Genomic DNA, 23,281 nt, shown 5'->3' with positions numbered 1-23,281 from the left:
TGGTGACTGAGACTACCATTCTGCCAAACATCTCCTTTTTGTGTTCTATGGAAGAATGAAAGTCATATGGTTTGAAATGGCATGAGGGTGAGTAAATGGTGGCAGAATTGTATTTTGGGTGCACCTTCCTTTATCCTGAGTGTTTCTAAAACTCCAGCCTGTGCTAATACCACCATCGATGTGCATTTGTATGTGTATTGGTTTGTTTGTCTTGAATACTACAACATTAGATAGTGATATGGTCTTTAACAAGAAACACACTTCATCTAAATACTGTATGCACCTGGCCACAGTGTTTGCATCTTTGCAAAGCATCACTCACCCTTTCACCTCTATCTCTCCTCCGCTTCCTTAATAGGGACTGGAGTTGAGGAACTGTTCTAGTAAAAAAAACAAAAAACAGGAGCTTTCATAAGAGTGAGATGCACGCACATGGGGAGTAAATGCAGAGCTGCTACAGCCATGTGTGCCAGCGATGCTCTTGTATGAGTCTGTGGTTGTAACTCATCCACAGATATATATCGCCATCTTGTGGGAACTTGAAGAACTGCCCGCCGACCTCAATTCAAATTAGGTTTCTCAGACTGCGTTCAAAATGGCAAAAATCACCCTCCGAATGGCACTTTGAAGGGAGAACATTCACGATAGTGATGCTGTAAGATAATATTCATAATTTCTGAAATTAACACCCTTTCAATTAATGAGTTGGAATTTTAATTGGCCACGCCCCACAGGAAGTTGAATTTGAACTGAATAATAGGAAGTGGAATTTACTGAAGCGCAATTCAAAGAAATTCACACTACACAATTTCAGTAGTCCAAGACACATTTTGTGACAAATAATTCTGTTATTATTCTTTCTTTTTTTTTATCAAGTATGCCTATATATATATCTTAATTGGTAGAACTTTTTTCCAATTAGTTTGTATATATATATATATATATATATATATATATATATATATATATATATATATATATATATATATTGTTTCTCTATCTAAATTTAAATAAATAAAATAAAACTAACCTGGTGTCCAAAAGATTTTGTTTTTGCTGTACAGCACTAGAAATGGTCCACAACACATTAATGCATCCCTGGAAATGAATTGTTCTTCCACAATGGTCCATAAAATGAAAATGTATTTCAACATCTGCCATATCTTCCCAGCATGCACTAGGGCATGAATAACATGGTTTTATTTACATTGTTGGTGTTGATTTTTAATTAAAACAATTTTGTCATGCAGGTAACTTGTTTTTTTACGATTTCAGTTCAGTGTTTGTTTCTCTAATGTAGAAAAGGAAGTCCCACCTTAACTATTTTGGCAGATGGTGTCACACTTGATTTGCTAAGATCTTGCTCTCTTCAGTTATACAAAATGATAGAGAGGTGACAAACACACCAACCCACTGCAACTCTCTATGTCTGATTCCCTGTCATGTGGAGCTTGAAGAAATACACAGGAATACATCGCTGTCAGTCAACTCGGGAACTCACATGCAAATTAGCTGGACCAGCCTTTTTGTTGTGAGTTGTGCTGAAGAAGCACAATTTATGATACCAATTTTGTCAGATTTTACAGCTGATTTTAAATATGTTCTTTGAAATCTTGACAAACTGTTTTTTTTTTTACACTGATCGCACTCAGTATCATCACAAATGAAAATGTTTATCCAAAGTGATTCTGTCGCCAAGCATTTTTCCTGCATTTTTGTCCTACACTAAAATGACATCAGAATGTGGAGACATTGTTTTTATTGAATGTAATTTCTTTACTTACTGAAAGCTTCATATAGTCAATATGCTTCACAAGGTAAAGTTATGGATCACTTCCTAAGGGCATTTAGGAACCTAGTGCATTTTCTCCCTTGGTTCGGTTTTATGAACATGGCAATAGCACTTGGATCAGAACTAAAACAATCTGTTCGAGACACTATGGACTAAGAAGAAATCTGCAGGTAGCTCATAACTGTTATTCATCATCAGAATATGGATGTAGCCTTTTGGAGGCTGTATTAGAAATACTGTAGGTCGATCTTCATGATTGCTCCTCTGTTTTGGGTAGCAGCAGAACAGACACGGTTACGGTGTCAGCAACTTTTTTTTAATTAAAAATGTGGCTTCACTCTATCTGTGTGTATGTGTGTGCAAGTGAGCATGTTTGTGGGGAGTCACAAGGGGGAGAGAGATAGAAAGCTGTGAGAGTGAGAACAGATACTTTTCAATGCAGAAATAATGCAAAAGCTACTAATGACTAAAGAAATAACCACAACAGAAAATTTACAGTTTTTGTCCTTTTTGAAATATTACCTTGTGAAAGCGAACCAAACCATGATGAAAATACAACATTGTAACAATTTTAGCCCCTGTATCGGAACAAATCTAGTAAGCTACAGACATGAAAACACAAGGTGGGACTTTCTGTTCTACATCCGCCATATTAGGTGTTCCAATTCTATTTGATTTTAATAACAGTGCTCCGTCTAATTTGTGTCACGTGCCAACTGGAGCTGCTCTCTTTTTCTCAGCGGCATGATTTGGCCACTGTCGGATGATATACATTGTATTGTAGTTTGAGGTAACTGTTATAAAACATTTACTCATCAAATTTGTATACTTCAAAATAAAAAAATAAAAAACAATAAGAATTATTAGTAGAAGTAATTATTCAGGACAATCAAATCATCTATTTGTAAAACTCAGAGGTGGGAGCAATTTTCACACATGTTCAAGTCAACAAGCAAGTCTCAAGTTTTAACCATCAAGTCTCGAGTCAAGTCTCATATACAGGCAGACAAATCAAGCAAGTCAATTCAAGTCAACCCACAGTACTAAAATAAATAGAGGTTCATTTTTGAAATAAATATTTATTTTTGCTCTGAAAAGATTAACTTATCTTCATCACATATCTTTACATTCATTTTTTATATGAATTGCAAAACAGTAATGTGTTATAAAATGCACGCACACACACACACACACACACTAATATATATATTAGTAAATTGCATTAATGAACATGCACAGAATTTTTATTGTGGACCCTTAAAAATACTGTGAATACTTCTAGATATCTTATTATCCGAATTGTTTAGAATTATAGAATTAACTGGTTAAAATGTATAACACTGCGTGTATGCGGTGTAAAATGCGGTCAGATTTTCACATTGATCTAATAAAAACGGCAGACGGGCTGAATGAAAATGCAAATTCTATCTCTGACAGTAGGTGGCGCTTATGCAGCAGAAATAAAGCTGTTACCCTGGTAACGCCTGTTTACACAGCAGCCCTGCGCTTATAAACAATACTGTACTAGGCATTATATGGAGGTAAGATGAAAAGAAAATGCCACTGAAACTTTTCTGAAGACAGTCAGTTCCCTTCAGAGAAACATTTATATAAAATAGTCATAAATGTTTTGCATTCAAGACCTTTAGTTAAAGTCTTCAGAAGTCATAATCACTATGAAAGCACTTAGATTTCATCACAAATCATTCTGTATATTTTATACTAATCATGTTTTTGTGACTGCAAATCTGCCTGTTATGTTTTTATAATGCCAACAAATGGTTATGGTATATTGTTGACTGTTGAGAAGGTTTAGAAAGCGGCAATGTCGGGTAATTTCAATCTCATCGCGCTACAAAACATGAGATTAATCGCGAATTATTTTAATTTACTGACTACCCTCAAACATTTGATCAGTTATTTTACATATTAATCTTTCTTGATAATGAAATGATAATGAAAGAATTTATTTCCATTTTTGCCTATAAATTAATTGATGTCGCAATTTTTTTAAGCACATTTCATTAGTGTTTATAATAAGTTATTGAAAATAATAATAATTTCAAGTCATGCAGTTCAATTCAAGTCTCCAGACACTGGTTCTCAAGTCAAAGTCAAGTCAAGTCACTTTCTTCATTTAGTCAAGCAAGTCACATGTCCTTAAATTTGCGACTGGAGTCAAGTCATGTTACTCAAGTCCCCCACCTCTGGTAAAACGACCAATATTGAAATGTAAAATCTAGTGGATGTCAATATTGTTCAAATTGTGTTTAAGCTCACAAGCATTTATTGCTGAAAAATTTACCCCAGAGAGGGTTAGAATTTGAACAGAATATGTACTGGATATTTCAGAGTTCGGATTGAGTTGGAAAATAGATATATTACAATAAAAGGAGTTGATTTGTGGAACAAGCTAAAATGAATTAAAACTGTGTGTGGCAGGGCGGAGGGTGGGGCTGGGTCGTGACCGCCTTGAGCGGTAGGGCCGCTGCCAGGGGCGGAGGAGTGTGCCCACGAGTCGCCGAGAACGCGGAGGGGCGTTCTGACCACTGGGGGTCGTGAGTCTGACTCCGGTCCGCCTGAGAGGGTGGAGAAGTGATCGAGGACCATGAGACGGTGTATCGGAGAACCGGCGAGTAGGTTTTTGTTTTTTTTTCATCTCTCTCTCCTCTCTCTCTCTCTCTCTCTCACTGCCGCTCTGCGTTGGCCTTTTCCCTCACATTTAAATTTTCGTGTTTTTTTGTGGGGGGACTACACTGTTACAGGAAGTACCCCCCCATCTTAATTAATTCTGTTTCCCTCCACTTGTCCACTCCCTCGTCCAGGTAGATGGGGATGACCTGCCGGCAGACTAGGCTTAAAGCACACCCTCCCCAAGGGAAAGGGGGGGGGGGTGGGATGTACGCCAGGCCCGAGGCTCCCCAGCCTGTGAGAACGAGGGAGGAATGTGGCAGGGCGGAGGGCGGTGCCGGGGAGCCTCCGAGAAGGATAAAGGCCGATGACAGAGTGTAGTGCGGCGAGAGAGAGATAGTTTACGGACATGTCCGTCATGTGTGTTTGTGTCTTAAGTTATTCATTAAAATATTATTTATGTTATCAAGCCGGTTCTCGCCTCCTCCTTTACATTGACTGCTTTACACTGTGTAAAACAGTTTAAAAATTTATGACAATGTTTAAATTGCATGAAAGATGGGTTGATAGATATACAATGTATATATGTTTGTATAAATGTATTTGTGTAATGTATACATATAGAAATTAAGCAGTTAACGCGTGCAATTATACATTTTTATAATTATAAGTTACATTTATAAATGTAATTTTGCCATCTTGCTCTTATTTTTTCTTTTATATTTTATTTGTTTTTCCTTCTTATGATTTGTGAATGCAAATGTGAATATTTAGAGAGCGAATATAAAATTAGAGAGGTAAAAAGGGTACGCATAATAAGCTTCAGCCTATTCCTTTTAGGACATTTTAACAAAAGATGATGTTGGGTGGATTCAATTGTTATAAATTGTATAAATACCTAAATAACAATATGAATGAAATGAAACTAAACACTACATTTACCAAAATGTGCATTATCCAACAAAGCACACTGCATGGAATAAAGTTCTCAACATTTAGGACTACATTTAGATCACCTCAAAGCTATTAAGCATGGACTAAATGCCACAAACTCTCATATTGAGTTCATCCTTTCCAGAATGGTCAATTGTATACTTTTTAGAACAGCAGTACTCAATAGTGAGAAATAACTACAAGGATATATGTGTATTGTTCTTTAATCAAAAACAATGTTTTCAAAAGAACATACATTTTTTATATTATACGGAGAGAGATCAAATGATTGTGGCTTGACCCATAGTCATGTATTCAGTCTGGTGGTGGCGGTGGTGGTGGTTTTTAGTTGGTTTGTTCAGTTTACTTGTTGAGAGGGATGTTATGTTCCTGGAAGGAAGGAAAGAAAGAAAGAGTTATTTCTAACAAAATACAATCAAAATTAGTAGTTAATTAATCTTTACAAAGTTTCTAATGTATATATACCCAAGTAACTTTGCTACAAACGTCTCTTTCTGCATCTATACAGTATTTGAGACATTTTGGTAAGATTTAGGTTTTTATTTGCTACGACAATGTTCTATTTATTTGCATTGTGCTTATCTAATATGCTAATATATACATTATGTTTTCTATTTCTATTATAATATAGATTTTTTTTAAACCGTTTACGTCAGAATTATTACCTTGAAAATGTTTTTGCATTACCAAAGCTTTCAAAACCACACATGCAACATCTTTTTCCAAGATACCCGCTCCAGACCAACACGGACACCTGTAAGAAACATTTGGAATATGACCACTACATCATTTATCCTACTTTATACTATTATTAAAAAACATGTTTCAAGATTTACGATTTTACCAAAAGTGTGTGTGCACCAATATTTTAAAGATAGACTTACACGGTGTTGTTTTGGGTGAGACACATCTCTCTTCGGGAAGCTGCTGGACTATGGGTAATTTCACAAGTGCACAATCGCTATGAGAACTCAAACATTGTCATTAATCACACCAAGCGGCTTAACCCGGGGGTGAGGGGTGGGGAATTAAGAATGAATATATATTTTCAATACTATTATTTGTTGTTTTTGTTAGAGAAACACACATTTTTATTGTTCTTATTATATTTTTATGTTTTTATTTTATTTTCACGCAATATTTTCACACAAGTTCAAATTAAATTAGATCACGCAAATAAAAAGGGAAAATATATGCAACAAAAGATGTTGGTGTGATTAAGAAAAATACATTTTAAGCATTAAAATACCTTGAGAATCAATTTAGTTTCTTTCCATGGCAGATTGTTGATGTGTGATGTGAATGTTTAATTAAGAAATCAAAAGTAACAAATCTAACATTAGAACTTATTTGAGTAGTTTTGATACCCGGCCATATTTGATATTTCCACATGTGGAGGTGAATTCTCCAAAGTATATCCCAACACATTTACCAGAACTTGAATAAACAGGGCTTCCACTGTCTCCAGGTCTACCCACTTCAGAAATTAAAAATTCATTTTCAAGCATATTTTTCTTTAAATCTGGATATAGGGGTTCCTTAATTTTACATTGCTTTTTTTGTAAGAATGGTGGCTGTATTACGAAAAAGTGTAGGTGTTCATTTTCATTTTCAAAAGAATCTGTATCAATTAGTAATTTGATACTTTGTTCTGTATCAACACTGCCTTGCAATTTAATTGTAGCCAAATCATAATTTTGATAATTCTGTTGACATTCAGCTAAACACATCACATACGAATTTTGATGTGGAAGAAATACAAATATTCTACAATTATGAAGATTTTTTAAAACATGGTTTGCAGTTATTACTAAATCTGATGACAAATAAAAACCAAGACCCCTAACTGTCCATTTTTGAACATCATCACACCAAATTACAATAAGACACGGATGATGCTGAGCCAATATGACGTTTTTAAGTAAAGTAAACTGTCCATTTTTAATCGATATTGGACCAACATTTTGATTAAATATGTTGACAGCACTTTTAAACATACTCTCATTGAATAATACAGAAAAATAATCTTCTAAATTAAAATTATCTCTCATAATTGATTGTCTACTCATAAAATTACCCATAGTCCACTTTAAATATCTATAAAAACAGAACAAATTAGCTTAATTAATTAGAAGTAAACAAATTCTTCTAAAAATAGTTTTGGATAGGATTTAAAATATAAAGCCATACCTTTGAAGATATTTCTAAGCTCCTAAAAACACCTTGAACTCTCTCTGATTTATAGAATCTCTGAACCAATCATTTTGTTCTGGGTTGTGCAAGGGAGGTGCTTTAATAGAGAAACTGAAACTTATTACAGTTGTATTACTCAATAAGTGATGCATTCCATGAACATGATTTAATAATAATCCATAAACAGTTTTTGAAGTATTTGTACTTTGAATCTCTCATTGACTTCTTTTAATGAAGTTCTAGAAGTTCTCAGTTTGCTGTACATTTTGACAAATGGCTAAAGTCTGTTGTACATTCTGTATTCTTGGTGCCTTTAAAAGTCTGCTAAGCAACAGGGTGGGGTGCCTGTCATCAGGTCTGTCCACATTCCTGATTAATTACAGCTGCACCATGCTTGTCAGTCTAGTATTGCTCTTATACTTACAGGAAAACTAGTTGTTTCAAGGAACACTGCAAGATTTCGTTTTCCTGTTTAGTAAGGTGCAATACCTTCCGATATCATTCTGAAGTAGTTTAATGTTTTCTATAAATGTAAATATGGCGGTGGGGTTGAGAATAAGCACCACAGGATACAAAAATATATTTGGGGGTTTTTATTCTGACGCAGGGCCGGCGCTACCTATAGGCGAACTAGGCAGTTGCCTAGGGCCTCGGCCTTGGAGGCAGGGCCTCCAAAACATACACATGCTTATCCACCAATCAAGAGCAGCAAAATACTATGCTGTTTGTCCATTGGATATAACAATTGTCATTCACCTATAGTTAAACCAATTAATATCACCGTTTACATGCGAGTCACTCCCAACCTCTGAAATTATGAATGAAGAGATTGTAGATGAATAAAATCCAACTTTTCTGCAAATTTATCTGATGGCGCCGAAACGAACTCATCCTTCAGGGGCTGCTAAGCGTAAGGCTAAGCAGGCACGCAAAGAAAGTGCAGCTCGTGATTCAGGTATCATCTATTTTTGAGTGATTGTAATTTATTGTAAAAAATAAACTGATTCTAACGATCAGCGTCATTTTGAGATAGATCATTTGACGGTTATTTCCAGTTCAAAAGAGCGCGAGCACCGCTGATGGACTGAATTCGCTTCTGACACTTTGAATCCGAGCGTATGTGGCTACAATGCAGACTTTTGTTAGAAAAAAGAAATACGTTCTAAATGAACCGTCCGAAAGAGTCTGATTCGCAGAAATGAATCGGAATTCCAGTCACAGTTGGAGAGATGGAGGCGAATTCATGATTAACTGTTGAACTGAATCTTACAAAGGAGTCGATTCTCCTCGATGGAATCGATTACAACCTGTGGAATAGAATCTTGATTCCTAACGCCTCTGAATCAAGGAATCGATTCTTTTAGAATCGATTTCCAGCCCTAGTCAGGAGCTGACTCGCAAAATACTACAGAAAAAGTCAAGTTTGTCAGTCAAAGAGCAAACGCACTATACTAAAGCATTGTTTATTATGTTTTAAAACCATCTGTATATCTTCTAATACGCAGATGTTTAGCCTACATTAACTGCTCTAGTCTATCATAATAGACTATAGACCATAATAGACTTCATTTTTTTCGTTTTCCAATCATAAATACTGTTGCAATATTTATTGAAAATAAGTATGCAATCTTAAGCATATGAATAAGCACACAATTACAGTTGACGAAATTAACTTGTCTTTTCACTTCCACTAGCAGCTGATTTGTGTATCATAAGGTATTTCTCTACAATACATACCTAATATGACTATATTTAGTCTATCAAAAACAAAACTGTTCATTATCCCAAATAGTGGGTTAGTGTGTTACCATAAATAAATTACTGAACAAATTACTGCAAAAAACTTCCTGATTGCTAAAAAAAAAAAAAAAAGATGACTTTTCAGATGATTTTTTTTTTGTTTACTTTAATTAAAGTTACATTAATATGCACATTTAAGTAAAAATATAAAAATACTGATAACAGGTTTTGTATAAATAAAATGGTTAGGAATCATATTTGTTTTCAAGTCTTTTTTATTAAATGATGTTTTATTAACAAAGTTCGGGAGGAGCACATTCAGATAATCAACGAGATAAGAGGTATATATACTGCAGACTTACCTCTGTTCATTGACAGTTTATCAGCATCCCTCCACCACCCCCATCTCCTCATTTTGATTTTTAATAATCTCTTATTGGATGTAAACAACACAATCCAAAATGCAATCCAATGCAATACTGTGTAAATCTGGCCAAAAATCAGAGCCTGGAGCCCTCCCCTGGACAGCATGCCAAATACGCATAATCTTTACTCTATTTAATTTGATGTAAGTGTGAACTCGTGAATTCTGAAAGGTGGAGGGGAGGAGGGCATGGCGGGGGGCCTCCAACATACATTTTGCCTAGGGCCTCCAAATGTGTAGAACCGGCCCTGTTCTGACGGCTGTCAAAAAACAAACGGGAACAAAAAAAAAAAAAGAGCCTTCAATGGGGTTTGTATATATAGATGAAATACAGGAAAGAAATACGGTAGAGGCTAATGTTAAATGAAAACACAAACAGAGCATTAGCCTACCTATATGCTTCAGCATACATCACCTTAATACATGCTTATATCATTCACAGCATTTTATGCAGAAGTGGGTAGTAAAGTACATTTACTTGAGTAACTTTTTTGGGGGAAATTACTTTTAGAGTAGGTTTAAAAGTGGGTACTTTTTACTCTCACTCAAGTCAATTTCTAATGAACATTTTTTACATTTACTTTGTTTCAATGGGCAGCATTCATGCTGTTACATTACTGGGTTCAATTTTAATTAATGCATAATTTATTGAGAGATTTCTGAATGGGACTTTTACTACAGTGGATGTTCACACAGCTGTGTTTCATTTAACACCAAGACAAAGCTGATATTTCAAGATTAAAATTGAAGCTCCAACTTAAGGTAGCACGTTGAGGTAAGTTGTGGCTCTAATGACAACGTGGGCTTTTCTGTAACCTGTTGTCCTTGAAAAATGTAGTTTAAAACAATAGAATTATCATATTTTCACATATAACATGTATTACACTTATTTGGAAAACACTCTAGGCTATAACTCGTTAAATGAGATATAATTTATTCTAAATTGACATACCCAATCCTAGCATGTGCACCAAATGTGGTCAAATTCCACACATGCAATTCATATACATCCAAAGTGTGCTGAAAAGTTGTCTATGAAATCTAAATTTTGAAAGGACTTTGCTATTGAAATGCCATAAATTGACTCTCTTTCATAAATGATAACTCAAGCTGCATTATTCTGTTTACTGCAGGCAACTTGGGTCAGTGGTGTTGCATTAGAAATAACTTCATCACAATGTTCACAAATATAGGTTATAATGTTACAAATTTTTAAAGAATCTACTATGGCATTTTTTATCGGAATAAAACCCAAAAATGTTAATGTGATTTGATGCCTGAAATGACCTCATTATTGAAAGAGGCTCTTGGTTAGTCTTAAAGACAATGCCACTAGGATGTTGTCAATAATCACACATAGAATAAGAAAATTTGGCTGGAACAATACAGTGTTACATCAAGAACCGTTTGGCCCGGTGGTGGAAAAGAGGCAGTGCCTTTAGTATAACAGCATTGGGACTCTTTATCAGAATTAAAGGCAGTACCACTAGGGTTATTAGAAAATAAGCTTCAATTACTTATTTGAATGTGTCTGTTCTTTGCCTGGGAGTGGTTTACAAGAAATCAGAATGACAGCAATAAATCCATAACACTTCACTCAAAACATGTTGGTCCATTGAACAACTTTTGTCCAATGTTGAGCTTCACAGTCAACAAAATGTTGAATATATTGAATATGTGTTCATATTGTGGTAGTATTCGCTACACTCCCTGTTCTGTCCATTCATGGCCAGCTGCATGGATGGGTGAAGAGTTTGCCCAAAACAGAACCATACTCCCAGCAGCAACAGATGCTTTAATTGTCTACAAGTGAATTAAAGTATTCATTCATGTATTCAATCAAGTATTAATTTGACAGACGTTGTCCTGACTGAAGTAAGTACTATTCCAGTTCTTCTAAAATGAGTCACAAGCTTCTGGTATTTGTACTCAACAGGTAGGTGAGAGTGCAACAAGGCATCATCAAATAAACAAGACTGTGATTATTTTAACATGACTTTGATTTTGTGATTTTATTCACAACTCTTGAAGGTGTAACAAAGTAGCAACATCTGTCTACTATAAATACTGTATCAATAATTCTAAGAAATTGTATGTAGTTATAAAGCCGAAATTAAGAACTAATGTTGAATTAATTGAGTTCCATTGTTACAACCTATTCCAGTATCTGGATTCATTCATTTGTGCAACTTTTTGGGGTAATCTGTAACAAATATAAGAACTACATGATGTCTTTACCCATTTAATATCTGCCTTGTCCCAACCTTAACTTATAACAACCTATGACTTTCCCTTAACCCTAATTATTCCTGTCCTGTCCTGCCAATTGCCTTAAAATATATATATATAAGGTTTTTTTTTTTTCTGGCCCAGTAGGAGGACAAAAACCAAGTGCCTTATTGTTGTAATCATAATGTGGACATATAAATACTACCATGCCTACAAAAGCCACTACAGACAGAGCCATGAGACAGGTTAAACCATTGATTTTCCAATCCAACTGAGACTTTTACAATTGTATTTTCAATAATGTTCCAACAGATGGAGACAAAGATTTCTTGCCATTTGTAAAATGAATATACAGTAGAAAGTCTTTTTCAAATGTCGATTCTAAATATAGAGATACTTATGTTATTATGAATGTTCCATCATGGAAAGAACACCACCAAACCTCGCTGAACTTATTTGGGTTCTTCACAAACAGGTGAAAAAGAATATTATAGATTCATGATGGTAAATACAGGGACCACAGTAGCCTACTAAAGTTATTAATAACAACATCCATTGATAATTAGACAAATACGTTCATGTGATTACTGTGTGTTAATTTCTTAGTTTTTGTTTATATGTGTGCTGCTGTATTTTGAGGATGAGTAACCATAACAAATGCATGGTCAGAATGTCCTTGCCTTGGAATAAAATCATATACAACATTTCTCAAAATGAGATGCAACTTTATTAACAAAGGCTATACAAAGCACTAAATAAAGATCCAAAAACCCAGTTGTATGTTAGTTTAAATATTTGAAGCAAAAGAGCCCTCTGTATTAATTAATTAATGTATTTATTTATGTTTTTATACCCATTTTCTATATTTAAGTTTTGTACTGGTTCAAAAAGTTTTGAGACATCCATGTAAATATGTCTAACATGCAAGTGATTATGCTGTTTATGGAAATCCTCAGATGGAAATGCATCCTAGATCAAACATTTTTTACAATGGTAGTACAAATTCAATGTTTAATAAACAGTATCAGGTGTAAATGTTTATTCACATATATATATATATATATAGAGTAGCGTTTTAATTCATTTAAAAATATATAAAATGTTGCCGGGTATAAAGGTGAAAAAATACATTCATTCAAGTGTTAAGTTGTAATCGAAGCCACAGATATAAGTGGATATGAGAATCTTAAAGGCCTTCTGAAAGCGAGGATAAAAAAAACCATAGATCAAAGGGTTACAAGTCGAGTTAAAGTACCCAAACCACACCAAAGCATCATAAACATCACCTGGAATCACAAAGTTGAGGAAAGGATCAATAGCAGTGGCAGTAAAAAAGGGCAGCCAGCAGAGAAAAAACACACCCATAATGATGGCCAGAGTCTTAGCTGCTTTTCTCTCTCTCTGCACAGAGCTTTGACTTTTAATTTCCCCTGTAGCTCCCACAGTCACTCTTTCAGACATAACCTTTGAATGTTTTCTTGCAACATGAAATATTTTCATATACAAAGAGCTCATAATAGTCCCTGGAAAGAAGAACGTGAGAAGTGAGCAAACGAGACCCCACTGTTTGTTAAAAAACAGAACACAATTTCCGACACAATAAATCTGCAGAATGAGCAATTCTAGACCGATTGCATTAACGCCTGAAAACACAATAGAAAAGCTGTACAAAAAGGAAAACAGCCACGTGAAGGTAGTAAAAACAGTCACAGTGTTGTTTGTCACCCTCATTTTGTACCTTAAAGGGTCACAGATGGCCCAGTACCTATCAATAGATATTAAACTCAGATGTATTAAAGAAGAGATGCTGAAAGTCATATCCAAACTAGAATGAACTTTGCAAACAACATCTCCCAAAAACCAGCACCCTTCCACAGATCGCACCATGCTGTAGGGCATGACCAAAGAGCCCAGCAGACAGTCACTGGCAGCCAGAGAGCGAACGATGAGATGAGTTGGAGACTGCAGCTGTTTGAAGTGCGAGATGGAGATGATGACCAGCAGGTTCCCAAAAACTGTGGAGATGATCATGAACAGCATGACAGTGTACATTGCCAATTTAATTACAGTAAGCCGATTCGCTCTGGCACAGGAGTCCGGTAGAAGTGGATAGCAGAGAAGTATATTCTCAACATAAATGTCTGTCTCATTTGAAGTCATCACGTCTGCCCGAGATGCTGATTGGGCTGCACTATAAAAAACAATATTGCCTGTTTGCACAAGTATTGAAAAAACTCTGAAGGAAAAATCAACCACAGTCTGATAGAGTACAAAATATAAAGAGAAAACGATACAGTACATGCCCATTCAAAGAAACTACATGGGCATAAATGTACAGCTCAGTCTGATGTGTATATATATACTCACGTTTCAAAACGGGTAACACCCTGACTCTCATAAACATATCTGAATATGTTAAAACAGTGGTTCTCAAACTGTGGCCCCCAGGTGGCATGCAACACTACTCTCGAAAATTACTAATATCAAATAGCCTTCTAAAAATGTCATTTTATTTATTTTACTTTTATTTTTCAATGTATTTTTTCTCATTTCTGTAAAGGGTTCATTTAGCTTTTTAAAGACTCTTTGGATAGTTCACCCCTGATAGCACATGTACATCACTCAGATGTCAATTTGATGTGTGTGTTTACACTTGGAAGACATATCTTTTGCGTTGTTTGCTCATCTGCAATACATCTATCAGACTCAGATGTCAACAAGACATTCAGCAGATATCTTTGAGACATTAAAGATTTAAAATGTTTGTAAATATGATTTTTTTAAGATATTTATCAGATGTTAATTAGATTGTGATGCCTTCTAGACAATGATCGTGAAAAGACATCTCAGAGGTGTACATGTGCAATCTGCAACATATGCTTTCAGGATTTGCGAGATGCAAATTTTATTGCCATGGCTACGCTGAAAAGAACTCCAAAGTGGGTCATGTGCGCACCATTTTAGCAAAAAAAAAAAGAGAGCAAATACTTGATTATGCACCGATCATTGATATAGGCTAAGCTTATTGACAAGGTAACCAGTCTGTTCAAATCGCTTCTAGGCAGACAGGAGAAGTTTAAAATACTGGCTACCTCATAGTCCAAAGGCTATATTTGATTATATCTGTGTTTAAATTGGACTGCAAAATGTGCATGTTAACTCGTGGAATTACATTGTAATCCTTTCTAAATGTTATGGGCCTAATTGTAGATGCTTCTCTTTGGAAATTGATGATGGTTTTTGGAGGCCCATGATCTCTCTTAACTATAGTCACATTGATATCAAGCAAAAATTACATTGGGTGCTTCTAAAATGGAAGGCTGCAGCCTAGTTAGGCTGTGTCCTTCCCACACCAGTCCTTCTGAAACTGTAGGCTACACTCCTCAGCATTCAGCCAAACCATATGCTTTGAACCATTCACACACACACACACACACACACACACACACACACACACACACACACACACACACACACACACACACACACACACACACACACACGCCAAATGACAGCAGAGCTGCCACGCCAGGCGCTAGCCTGCCATTGAGAGCAACTTGGGGTTCAGTGTCTTGCCCAAGGACACTTCAGCATGTGGAGTCATGTAGGCCATGAATCGAACCACCAACCCTGCGATTAGTGGCCAACCCGCTCTACCACCTGAGCCACAGCCACCCCGAAATCCTTCCGAATTTATTCTAAATTATTTGAGCAAAATTTGTTATTCACAAAGCTAATTTTTTAATTATTCATTTTTGGTGCTTTGTATCTTCTAATTTGTTGTATTTTCTAAACTACTTGCATTTATTTATATTTTCTACATATTGACATAACTGCAAATGCAAATTAAACTTGAAGAGAAAAAGTATGCTGCGTTATAGAGGTTTCCGCCTGCGCGGTCACACAACTCGTTTTCCCCCTAATTTGGGACATGTGCAAAGGCTTGTGGGTGATTGAAGGCCACGAAGGATACACCCGATGCATCCTCCAAAATGTGGCAAACAAAGGCTGCAAAACGATGCTGCCTTCCAAGTGTCCTTACAATTGAGATGGCCTTTGATGATGCTTGATTACGTGGCAGCCCAACTAGCCGAATGAGGCTGCAGCCTTCCGATTGAGAGGCACCCATCATGTGTATTTTGATAAAGTCCTTAAAATAATATTCCGGGTTTTATACAAGCTAAGCTATATTGACAGCATTTGTGGTATAATTTTGATTTCCACAAAAAGTTATTTTTACTTACCCCCTCCTTTTCTTTAAAAAAAGCACAAATCTGGGTTTACAGTGAGGCACTTACAATGGAAGTGAATTTGGGGCCAATTTTTGAAAGTTAAAATACTCACTGTTTCAAAAATGTTGCCACAAGTCATAAACAATATGTATGTAAACATGATTTTAGTTTGATAAAATCACTTACAAAACTTTTCTGTGAAAAGTTGTTGCCAATTTTACAACTTTGTTGCCATGACAATGCAATGTCAACAAACCCAAAAATAAGGAATATAATTTAAACGACTTTATAGCTCAAATTATACATGAGTTTTAACAGAAGAATAAATGTAAAGGCTTCTATCAAATTTCTGCTTTTAAACCCTCCAAATAATTGCCACATTCACTTCAATACAGTGCCTCACCGTAACCTCGATTTTTGCTTTTATTTAAAGTAAAGGAAGAACACAAATGCTGTCCATCGTGCTTAACTTATATCGATCCCAGAATATTCCTTTAAAGAAGTCCTTACGCTCCCGCGAAGCACTCAGGGGCCACTGTATTCCATTAACAATGTTTGAGAAGTTGAAATGCCATGTTAAAATAGGACTGTATTATAGCCTATGTGTATACAAAAAAATCAAAGTGACACTTTTTGGGTCTAATCCAGAGATTTAAACTGAATTAAAGTTCTAAGGACTGAATGAAATAGGGTTTTCAACATTTTTAATCACTAATGTGCAGGTCACTGAAATGGCACCACCAGTGTTACCACCTGTTTTCCAAACTGCAAATAGCTGTCTTCTAATTAATATACACTTATTGGGAAAAAAAATACATGCATAATAAAACTACAGGAATTACAAAAGATTGTTAAAATAGTTTTAGATTGAGCATCTCACCGCTTGACCTGTCATGTCAACTGCCCATAGGCCTTTACAATACATACAAACAATTGTGTGTATTGTTAAATATTTTAGTTTTCCTTTCACTGTAACTTCTCTAAACAGAATACACAGAAAGTTATAAACCCTTTATGAATTAAAACTGAATATTTTGGAATTAATCACATGGTTTAATCTGTGCTGTTTAATGCTTCAACCAAAGCCACTCATTCATGAGAGTTATGATGCAATGTTTGTGTTTAGCATACAAATACAACAGCACCTAGGAGACTTATTATCATTTCTCACTTTTAATGACAGAGTGACTCTCAAAGGTGATCAATTCCCATTGTAGCCAGACACTCATCCAGTTATTGATTTGTTATTTAGCAGGTCCCAGACTGTTTGGCTATCAAATCTCACATCAAAACTTGGATAACCATTATTACTTGTCTTTAGCTTACTGCATGACTCTTTATGCTTTGTATAGTTCAATTTGTAAAATCCTTAGTCACTTAAAATGCATGAGATATTTGTGACTTATTTGCAAAAAAAATAATCTTATTTCCAAAAACAAATATTCTGGAATTATTTCCATGTCCTAAAATAACATTTACATTTGATATCTCTTAACATATTATATTTCTATATAATTCAGCACAAGGATCCATTATTTAGGTATAGGTTCTTGTAATTGACCAGCATTTTGCATGGTTCAAAGCTTTGTTTTGTACTTTAGCATCATCACTAAAAACTCAATTTTGACTTAAAAAATTGTTGACAGAAGACATAAACATTATATACTTGTTGATTAAACAGGTATTTCTATTCTGTTTAGAAATACTTTACCAGATCAGGTGTTTGGCCAACGCTTCTGTAAGAAGTGCACATGCAGTTGTGGCTCTAGACAAGGCCTCATTAAACAGACTCTTCAGAGCCCATTTACTTAGCTGCATGACTCCAGCTGAGAGAACCATTTAAACACATGATTATCTTCTACCACCCAGCTGAAAAGACCAGCATTGCTGGACACCAGCTTATGTTGTGTTTTGGGTGCTGGTATCCTCACCAGGCTTTTAAACTAGCTCAACCAACTTCATCAGAATCATCACTCAGGTCAACCAGCTTCACCAGCTAAGTTTTGCTGGTGAAAAGAATGGCTTCACAGGTCCACCAGTTAGGCCAACACCAAACCACTAGACCCGCATGGGAACTGCATGCTGGTGTTATTAGCATGGCAGTGACATGTACACTAGTTCAGTTTAACTGGTTATTTTTTCTGATTGTGATACCTTACTATGATGCAGTCCCCATGGTGATAAAGCACTCATTGAATTCATGTCAGTTACGAGTTATTAATTACAGTGCATGCTGGGTTGGAGGCGGAGTGATGTTCGCCAGAGCACTGCAGGGAGCGGAGAGTCTTCTCACTGCCGTGAAGATTCCGTCCGCTGACTGGTGTGAATCGACGGCGAAGGTAGAGGGCTTCGAGACAAGAGGTAATCACTGTCTTGAAGGAAGAAATTCTGAGGAAATGGTGTCTGTCCACCTGATTTATAGCGGAAACGACCAGTCAGTTCCGCGCCAAAACAGGCTGGGCTCAAACACCATAGCCAATATTAGAATATTGGCGTTATTGTAGAGAGGTTTCAAATAGGTCATGTATGAAGGCACTCCCCATATGCGTTAGTAAACACAATGTCAAGTGGACTGAAGTCGTAAGGGAACCGAGGAAGAGAAAAAAAAACTGACAGATAAAGGCATGTTAACCCTTTGATGCACAACATGGGTCTAAAAAGACCCGACTGAGTTTTCATTTTCTATATCTTTGCAAGAAATTAATTTCATCATTCAGTATTTCAGGTATTCCTCAATTAACTTGTTTTAGATCATTAAAAATCCTAATTGAAATTTTTCATTTCTTACTTTTCGAATAAAAATCTTTTTTGTATCGCAACCCTTCTAATGCGCAACATGGGTCTAAAAAGACCCGTATTCATTTCCTATGTTATTTCATGCATGGCTGAGTGTTTCTTTCCTGAATCTTTAAAATATATGTATTTTATCATTTGTTATTCCAGGTATTCATTAAATATCTTGTTTTTGATTTCCACAAATCATTATGTTTATGTTTAATTTCTTACTTTATGCACAAACACAGTTTTTGTATTTCTACATTTTTTTTTACATACATGGGTCTAAAAAGACCCGTATTAATTTCCTATGTTATTTCAGTGATGGCTGAGTGTTTCTTTGCTGAATCTTTAAAATATATGTTTTTTTTTCTTTCTTTTTTCTTATTCCAGGTATTCATTAAATATTTTGTTTTTGATTTCCACAAATCATTATGTTAATGTTTCCTTTCTTACTTTATAAACAAACACAGTTTTTTTTTTTAAACCAAAAGCAATTAAAGTTGTTAACTTGTTTACAGAAAATGCATTGTCCTCTGGTTTATTTTGCTACTTTTCAGTACACCACATTAAGTATGCCATTTAGTACTGTAAGACAATGCATTTTAAAGTGCAAATTAACACCTGACCACTCTTGTGGGTTTGCTACTGTTACAATTAAAACCATTGAAGAGTAAAAGCATGCCAGGAAGACATTGGTGTTATGTAAGCAACACAGCTACAACTAATAAAATTGATAATGGGTGTGTTAGATTTATAGTGTGCGTTGACAATAGTCAATTGTATTGGTGGCACAGAGGGGCCCCCAAATCAAATTCTGCTTAGGGCCCCATAAAGGCTTGGGCTGGCCCTGAGTACCACCTTTCACCCCACTAGCTACAGCCCTGCTGAAGCCCAACAGACCTCTTCAGGTTCAACTACTTTGCTGAATTCCCAAATCATCACAAAAATGCTTAATTAAATGTACTGAATGCCTGTTTAATGAATGGCAAGATCCAAAGCCTGATCCTCGTTTATCTGACTGGTCTGACAATAAAAATGTCTGAAATTTAAGGATCAGGCAACAAGTTTTACCACTGGCCTAAAGGCCAGTTTTGAGGAAACTACTTCTGATGTAGAATATAATTTCCTTCAGTTTATGCAGCTGTGATGATACTGTACATGTAAAAGGAGTGGTGGTGGTGTAGTGGGCTAAAGCACAGAACTGGTAATCAGAGGGTCGCTGGTTTGATCCCCACAGCCACCACCATTGTGTCCTTGAGCAAGGCACTTAACTCCAGGTTGCTCCGGGCGGATTGTCCCTGTAATAAGTGCACTGTAAGTCGCTTTGGATAAAAGCGTCTGCCAAATGCATAAATGTAAATCATGGAGTTTCAGAAGGGAATATTTTCATCAAGCATCAGAATGTTTCTTTTTGTGTTTCCCCGACACAGTGACTTAAATTAAACAATTTTAAGTGAGAGGGACAGAATTTATTAGTGTAAGAAATCAGGCACTTCTTATCAGATCATGCCTTCATTCACTTGATTTTCAGGCGAATTTCCCTCTGATACTTTTGTATTAAAGTTGTCCTTGGGTTTAAATTCCTTATAGCACAAAAAGTGCAGGCTCTCAGACTGCAGCGGTACTCTAAACAGCACAAATTATTAAATACTTGCCAAAGTCATACATCTAGGAACTAAATCTGTCTGAAAATTTTGTTTGTAGAGCATTAAAAAATATATTTGGTCATGATGTTGAAGTAAAATTGGACAAAAAAGCAAAACATTATCATTACAATAAGAGTAAGATATTCTTCATTCTAAAGATGAGAAATGTAGAATTTTCTATATTATATAAAAGTTTGTTCATGCATGGACAACCAATTATTTAATTTGAAAAGATGCATAAAATTATTTCTGGAATAAATGTATGTGGTATGATGTCCTATTCATTCAAATATCAATGTGGTTGTTTTACTGAAGCCACAGATATAAGTGGATATGAGAATCTTAAAGGCCTTTTGAAAGCGGGGATAGAAAAATCCATAGATCAAAGGGTTACAAGTGGAGTTAAAATACCCAAACCAAACCAAAGCATCAAATACATCAACAGGAGTCACAAAATTGAGGAAAGGATCAATAGCGGTAGCAATAAAAAAAGGCAGCCAGCAGAGAAAAAACACACCCATAATGAGGGCAAGAGTTTTAGCTGCTTTTCTCTCTCTCTGCGCAGAGCTTTGAGTATGAACCCCCACTGCGGTGGACACGTTCTCTGACAGAACCTTTGCATGTTTTTTCACAACATGGAAAATGCTGATGTACAAAGAGCTCATGACAGTTCCTGGAATAAGGAATACCAAAAGTACACAAATTAGGCCCCACTCTTTGTTAAAATACAGGACACAGCCTCCAAAGCAAGACATCTCTAATATTAGTTCCTCCAAACCAATGTTATTTACCCCTGAAAACACAATAGAAAAGCTGTACACAAAGGAAAACAGCCACGTGAAGGTAACAAAAACAGTCACAGTACAGTTTGTCACCCTCATTTTGTATCTTAATGGGTCACAGATGGCCCAGTACCTATCAATAGATATTAAACTCAGATGCAGTATGGAAGAGATACAGAAAGTCATATCCAAACTAGAATGAACTTTACAAACAATATCTCCCAAAAACCAGCACCCTTCCACAGATCGTACCATGCTGTAGGGCATGATGAAAGAGCCCAGCAGACAGTCACAAGCAGCCAGAGACTGCACGATGAGATGAGTTGGAGACTGCAGCTGTTTGAAGTGTGAGATAGAGATGATGACCAGCAGGTTCCCAAAAACAGTCATAATAGTAATGAGCAGCATGAAAGTGTACATTGCCACTTTAACTATATTGTGACGTTGCGTTCTGGGACAGGAGTCTGGTAGAAGTGGGTAGCAGAGAAGAATGTTTTCAGTGTAAATGTCTGTTTCATTTGAAGCCATCACGTCTACCCAAGTAGCAATAATTTAAAAAAGATTTCCTCTGTAAATGTAAAAAGCCACAAAAAAAGTTAACCAAAATCTGACCTGAATTATTTCATGAATTTTAATATGGTAAAAACCAATATCCAAAGAAAGATGAATATACATACAGTACATGCCCACTCAATATATTAATATACATGGACTCCGTGCATCTCAGTCTTGTCAATATATACTTAAGATTCGAGGTGTAACCCATGGTTACACAAACATCCTGAACTCAGGAGATTAGACTGAAAAAAATCTGTATCCTCAAAGTAGGAGATCAATGGACTAAAAACTAAAGGTATTAAATAGAAAAATAAGCCTTTGGCTGGTCTAATATAATATGAATTCATGACATGATAGGTTGGTCATATAAAACATTTCCCTTGGTTTTCTGAAGGAAAATAGTTAGATTAAAACACTAAAACTTTAGTTATAAAACTTTAGAACTGGTTTATCAATTACTATCCAGCCTGATCTCATTATTAATCTTAGCTTTTAGTATGTAACATTTCAATGTAAATTTTTGGGCATTTGGCTTGACGCTGAAACGAGCAATATGTAAGACTGTTTGATTCAAAACAAACCTTTTAGGTATTTACAGCTTTAGAACGTATAAATATTTGCCTTTTTTATATTTAACCTTTATATCATACATATTTTTTCAGTGTCACATTTGTATTATTTTATAGATAATGTTTATGTATCTAACAAGGACAGAAATAGATGTGGAAGATCAGATGTGCAACTAAACAAGAGGATAAGTACATCAGAGTCTCTAGTTTGAGAAATAGACACCTCACATGTCCTCAGCTGACAGCTTCATTGAATTCTACCCGCTCAACACCAGTTTCATGTATCAACAGTAAAGAGAAGACTCAGAGGTGCAGGTCTTATGGGAAGAATTGCAAAGAAAAAGCCACTTTTGAAACAGAAAAACAAAAAGAAATGTTTAGAGTGGGGAAAGAAACACAAAAAGGGCACCAGATAATTGGAAAAGAGTGTTATGGATCTTAACACCATTGAGATTTTGTGGGATCAGCTAGACTGTAAGGTGCGTGAGAAGTGTCCAACAAGATGGCCACATCTGTGGCAAGTGCTACAGGAAGCGTGGGGTGAAATGTCACCGGAGTATCTGGACAAACTGACAGCTAGAATGCCAAGAATCTGCAAAGCTGTCATTTATGCACGTGGAGGATTTTTTTTAATCAGAACTCTTTGAAGTTCTGAACATTTTTATTCAAGTTATTAATGTCCCGACTCTACACTGTGATCAGTTGAATGCACTTTGGTGAATAAAAGTACCAATTTCTTTCCATAAGAGCAAA

General features: G+C 35.7%; 2 protein-coding genes and 1 long non-coding RNA gene across 3 annotated transcripts; all 3 read right to left on the bottom strand.

Annotated features, from left to right (window-relative positions):
- Window positions 1-5,564: 5,564 nt before the first annotated feature.
- LOC127624278 (uncharacterized) lies at window positions 5,565-7,612 on the bottom strand. Its single transcript, XR_007968141.1, has 4 exons — window positions 7,568-7,612; window positions 6,262-7,474; window positions 6,043-6,131; window positions 5,565-5,746 (listed from the first exon to the last, which is right to left on the bottom strand). It is a non-coding gene; the product is annotated as an uncharacterized LOC127624278 (long non-coding RNA).
- A 271-nt stretch (window positions 7,613-7,883) lies between these two features.
- LOC127623949 (trace amine-associated receptor 4-like) lies at window positions 7,884-18,034 on the bottom strand. Its single transcript, XM_052098525.1, has 4 exons — window positions 17,907-18,034; window positions 13,143-14,154; window positions 8,708-8,729; window positions 7,884-7,894 (listed from the first exon to the last, which is right to left on the bottom strand). The coding sequence occupies exons 1-4, from the start codon at window positions 18,032-18,034 to the stop codon at window positions 7,884-7,886; spliced, it is 1,173 nt and encodes a 390-aa protein (XP_051954485.1).
- Window positions 18,035-20,900: 2,866 nt separating this feature from the next.
- LOC127624402 (trace amine-associated receptor 4-like) lies at window positions 20,901-21,932 on the bottom strand. Its single transcript, XM_052099220.1, has one exon. It carries the CDS (start codon window positions 21,927-21,929, stop codon window positions 20,901-20,903), a length of 1,029 nt encoding a protein of 342 aa, XP_051955180.1. The 5' UTR covers window positions 21,930-21,932.
- Window positions 21,933-23,281: the final 1,349 nt, after the last annotated feature.

Source organism: Xyrauchen texanus, chromosome 30, assembly GCF_025860055.1.
Source record: "Xyrauchen texanus isolate HMW12.3.18 chromosome 30, RBS_HiC_50CHRs, whole genome shotgun sequence".
Taxonomy (NCBI): Eukaryota; Metazoa; Chordata; class Actinopteri; order Cypriniformes; family Catostomidae; genus Xyrauchen; species Xyrauchen texanus.
This window is presented reverse-complemented; position numbering and strand designations above follow the sequence as displayed.

What these genes read in the sequence shown, in the direction of transcription:
- LOC127624402 (XM_052099220.1), bottom strand. Translation starts at nt 21,929, where the DNA reads ATGGCTTCAAATGAAACAGACATTTACACTGAAAACATTCTTCTCTGC.
- LOC127623949 (XM_052098525.1), bottom strand. Translation starts at nt 18,034, where the DNA reads ATGGTTCTCTCAGCTGGAGTCATGCAGCTAAGTAAATGGGCTCTGAAG. An exon ending in TTGGCCAAACACCTGATCTG is followed by an intron (nt 14,155 to 17,906) that starts GTAAAGTATTTC and finishes TGTTTTTTATAG; the next exon opens with TGCAGCCCAATCAGCATCTC. An exon ending in AGAAGGCCTTTAAGATTCTC is followed by an intron (nt 8,730 to 13,142) that starts ATATCCACTTAT and finishes TTCATTTAGAAC; the next exon opens with GTATTTCTTTTTTCTAACAA.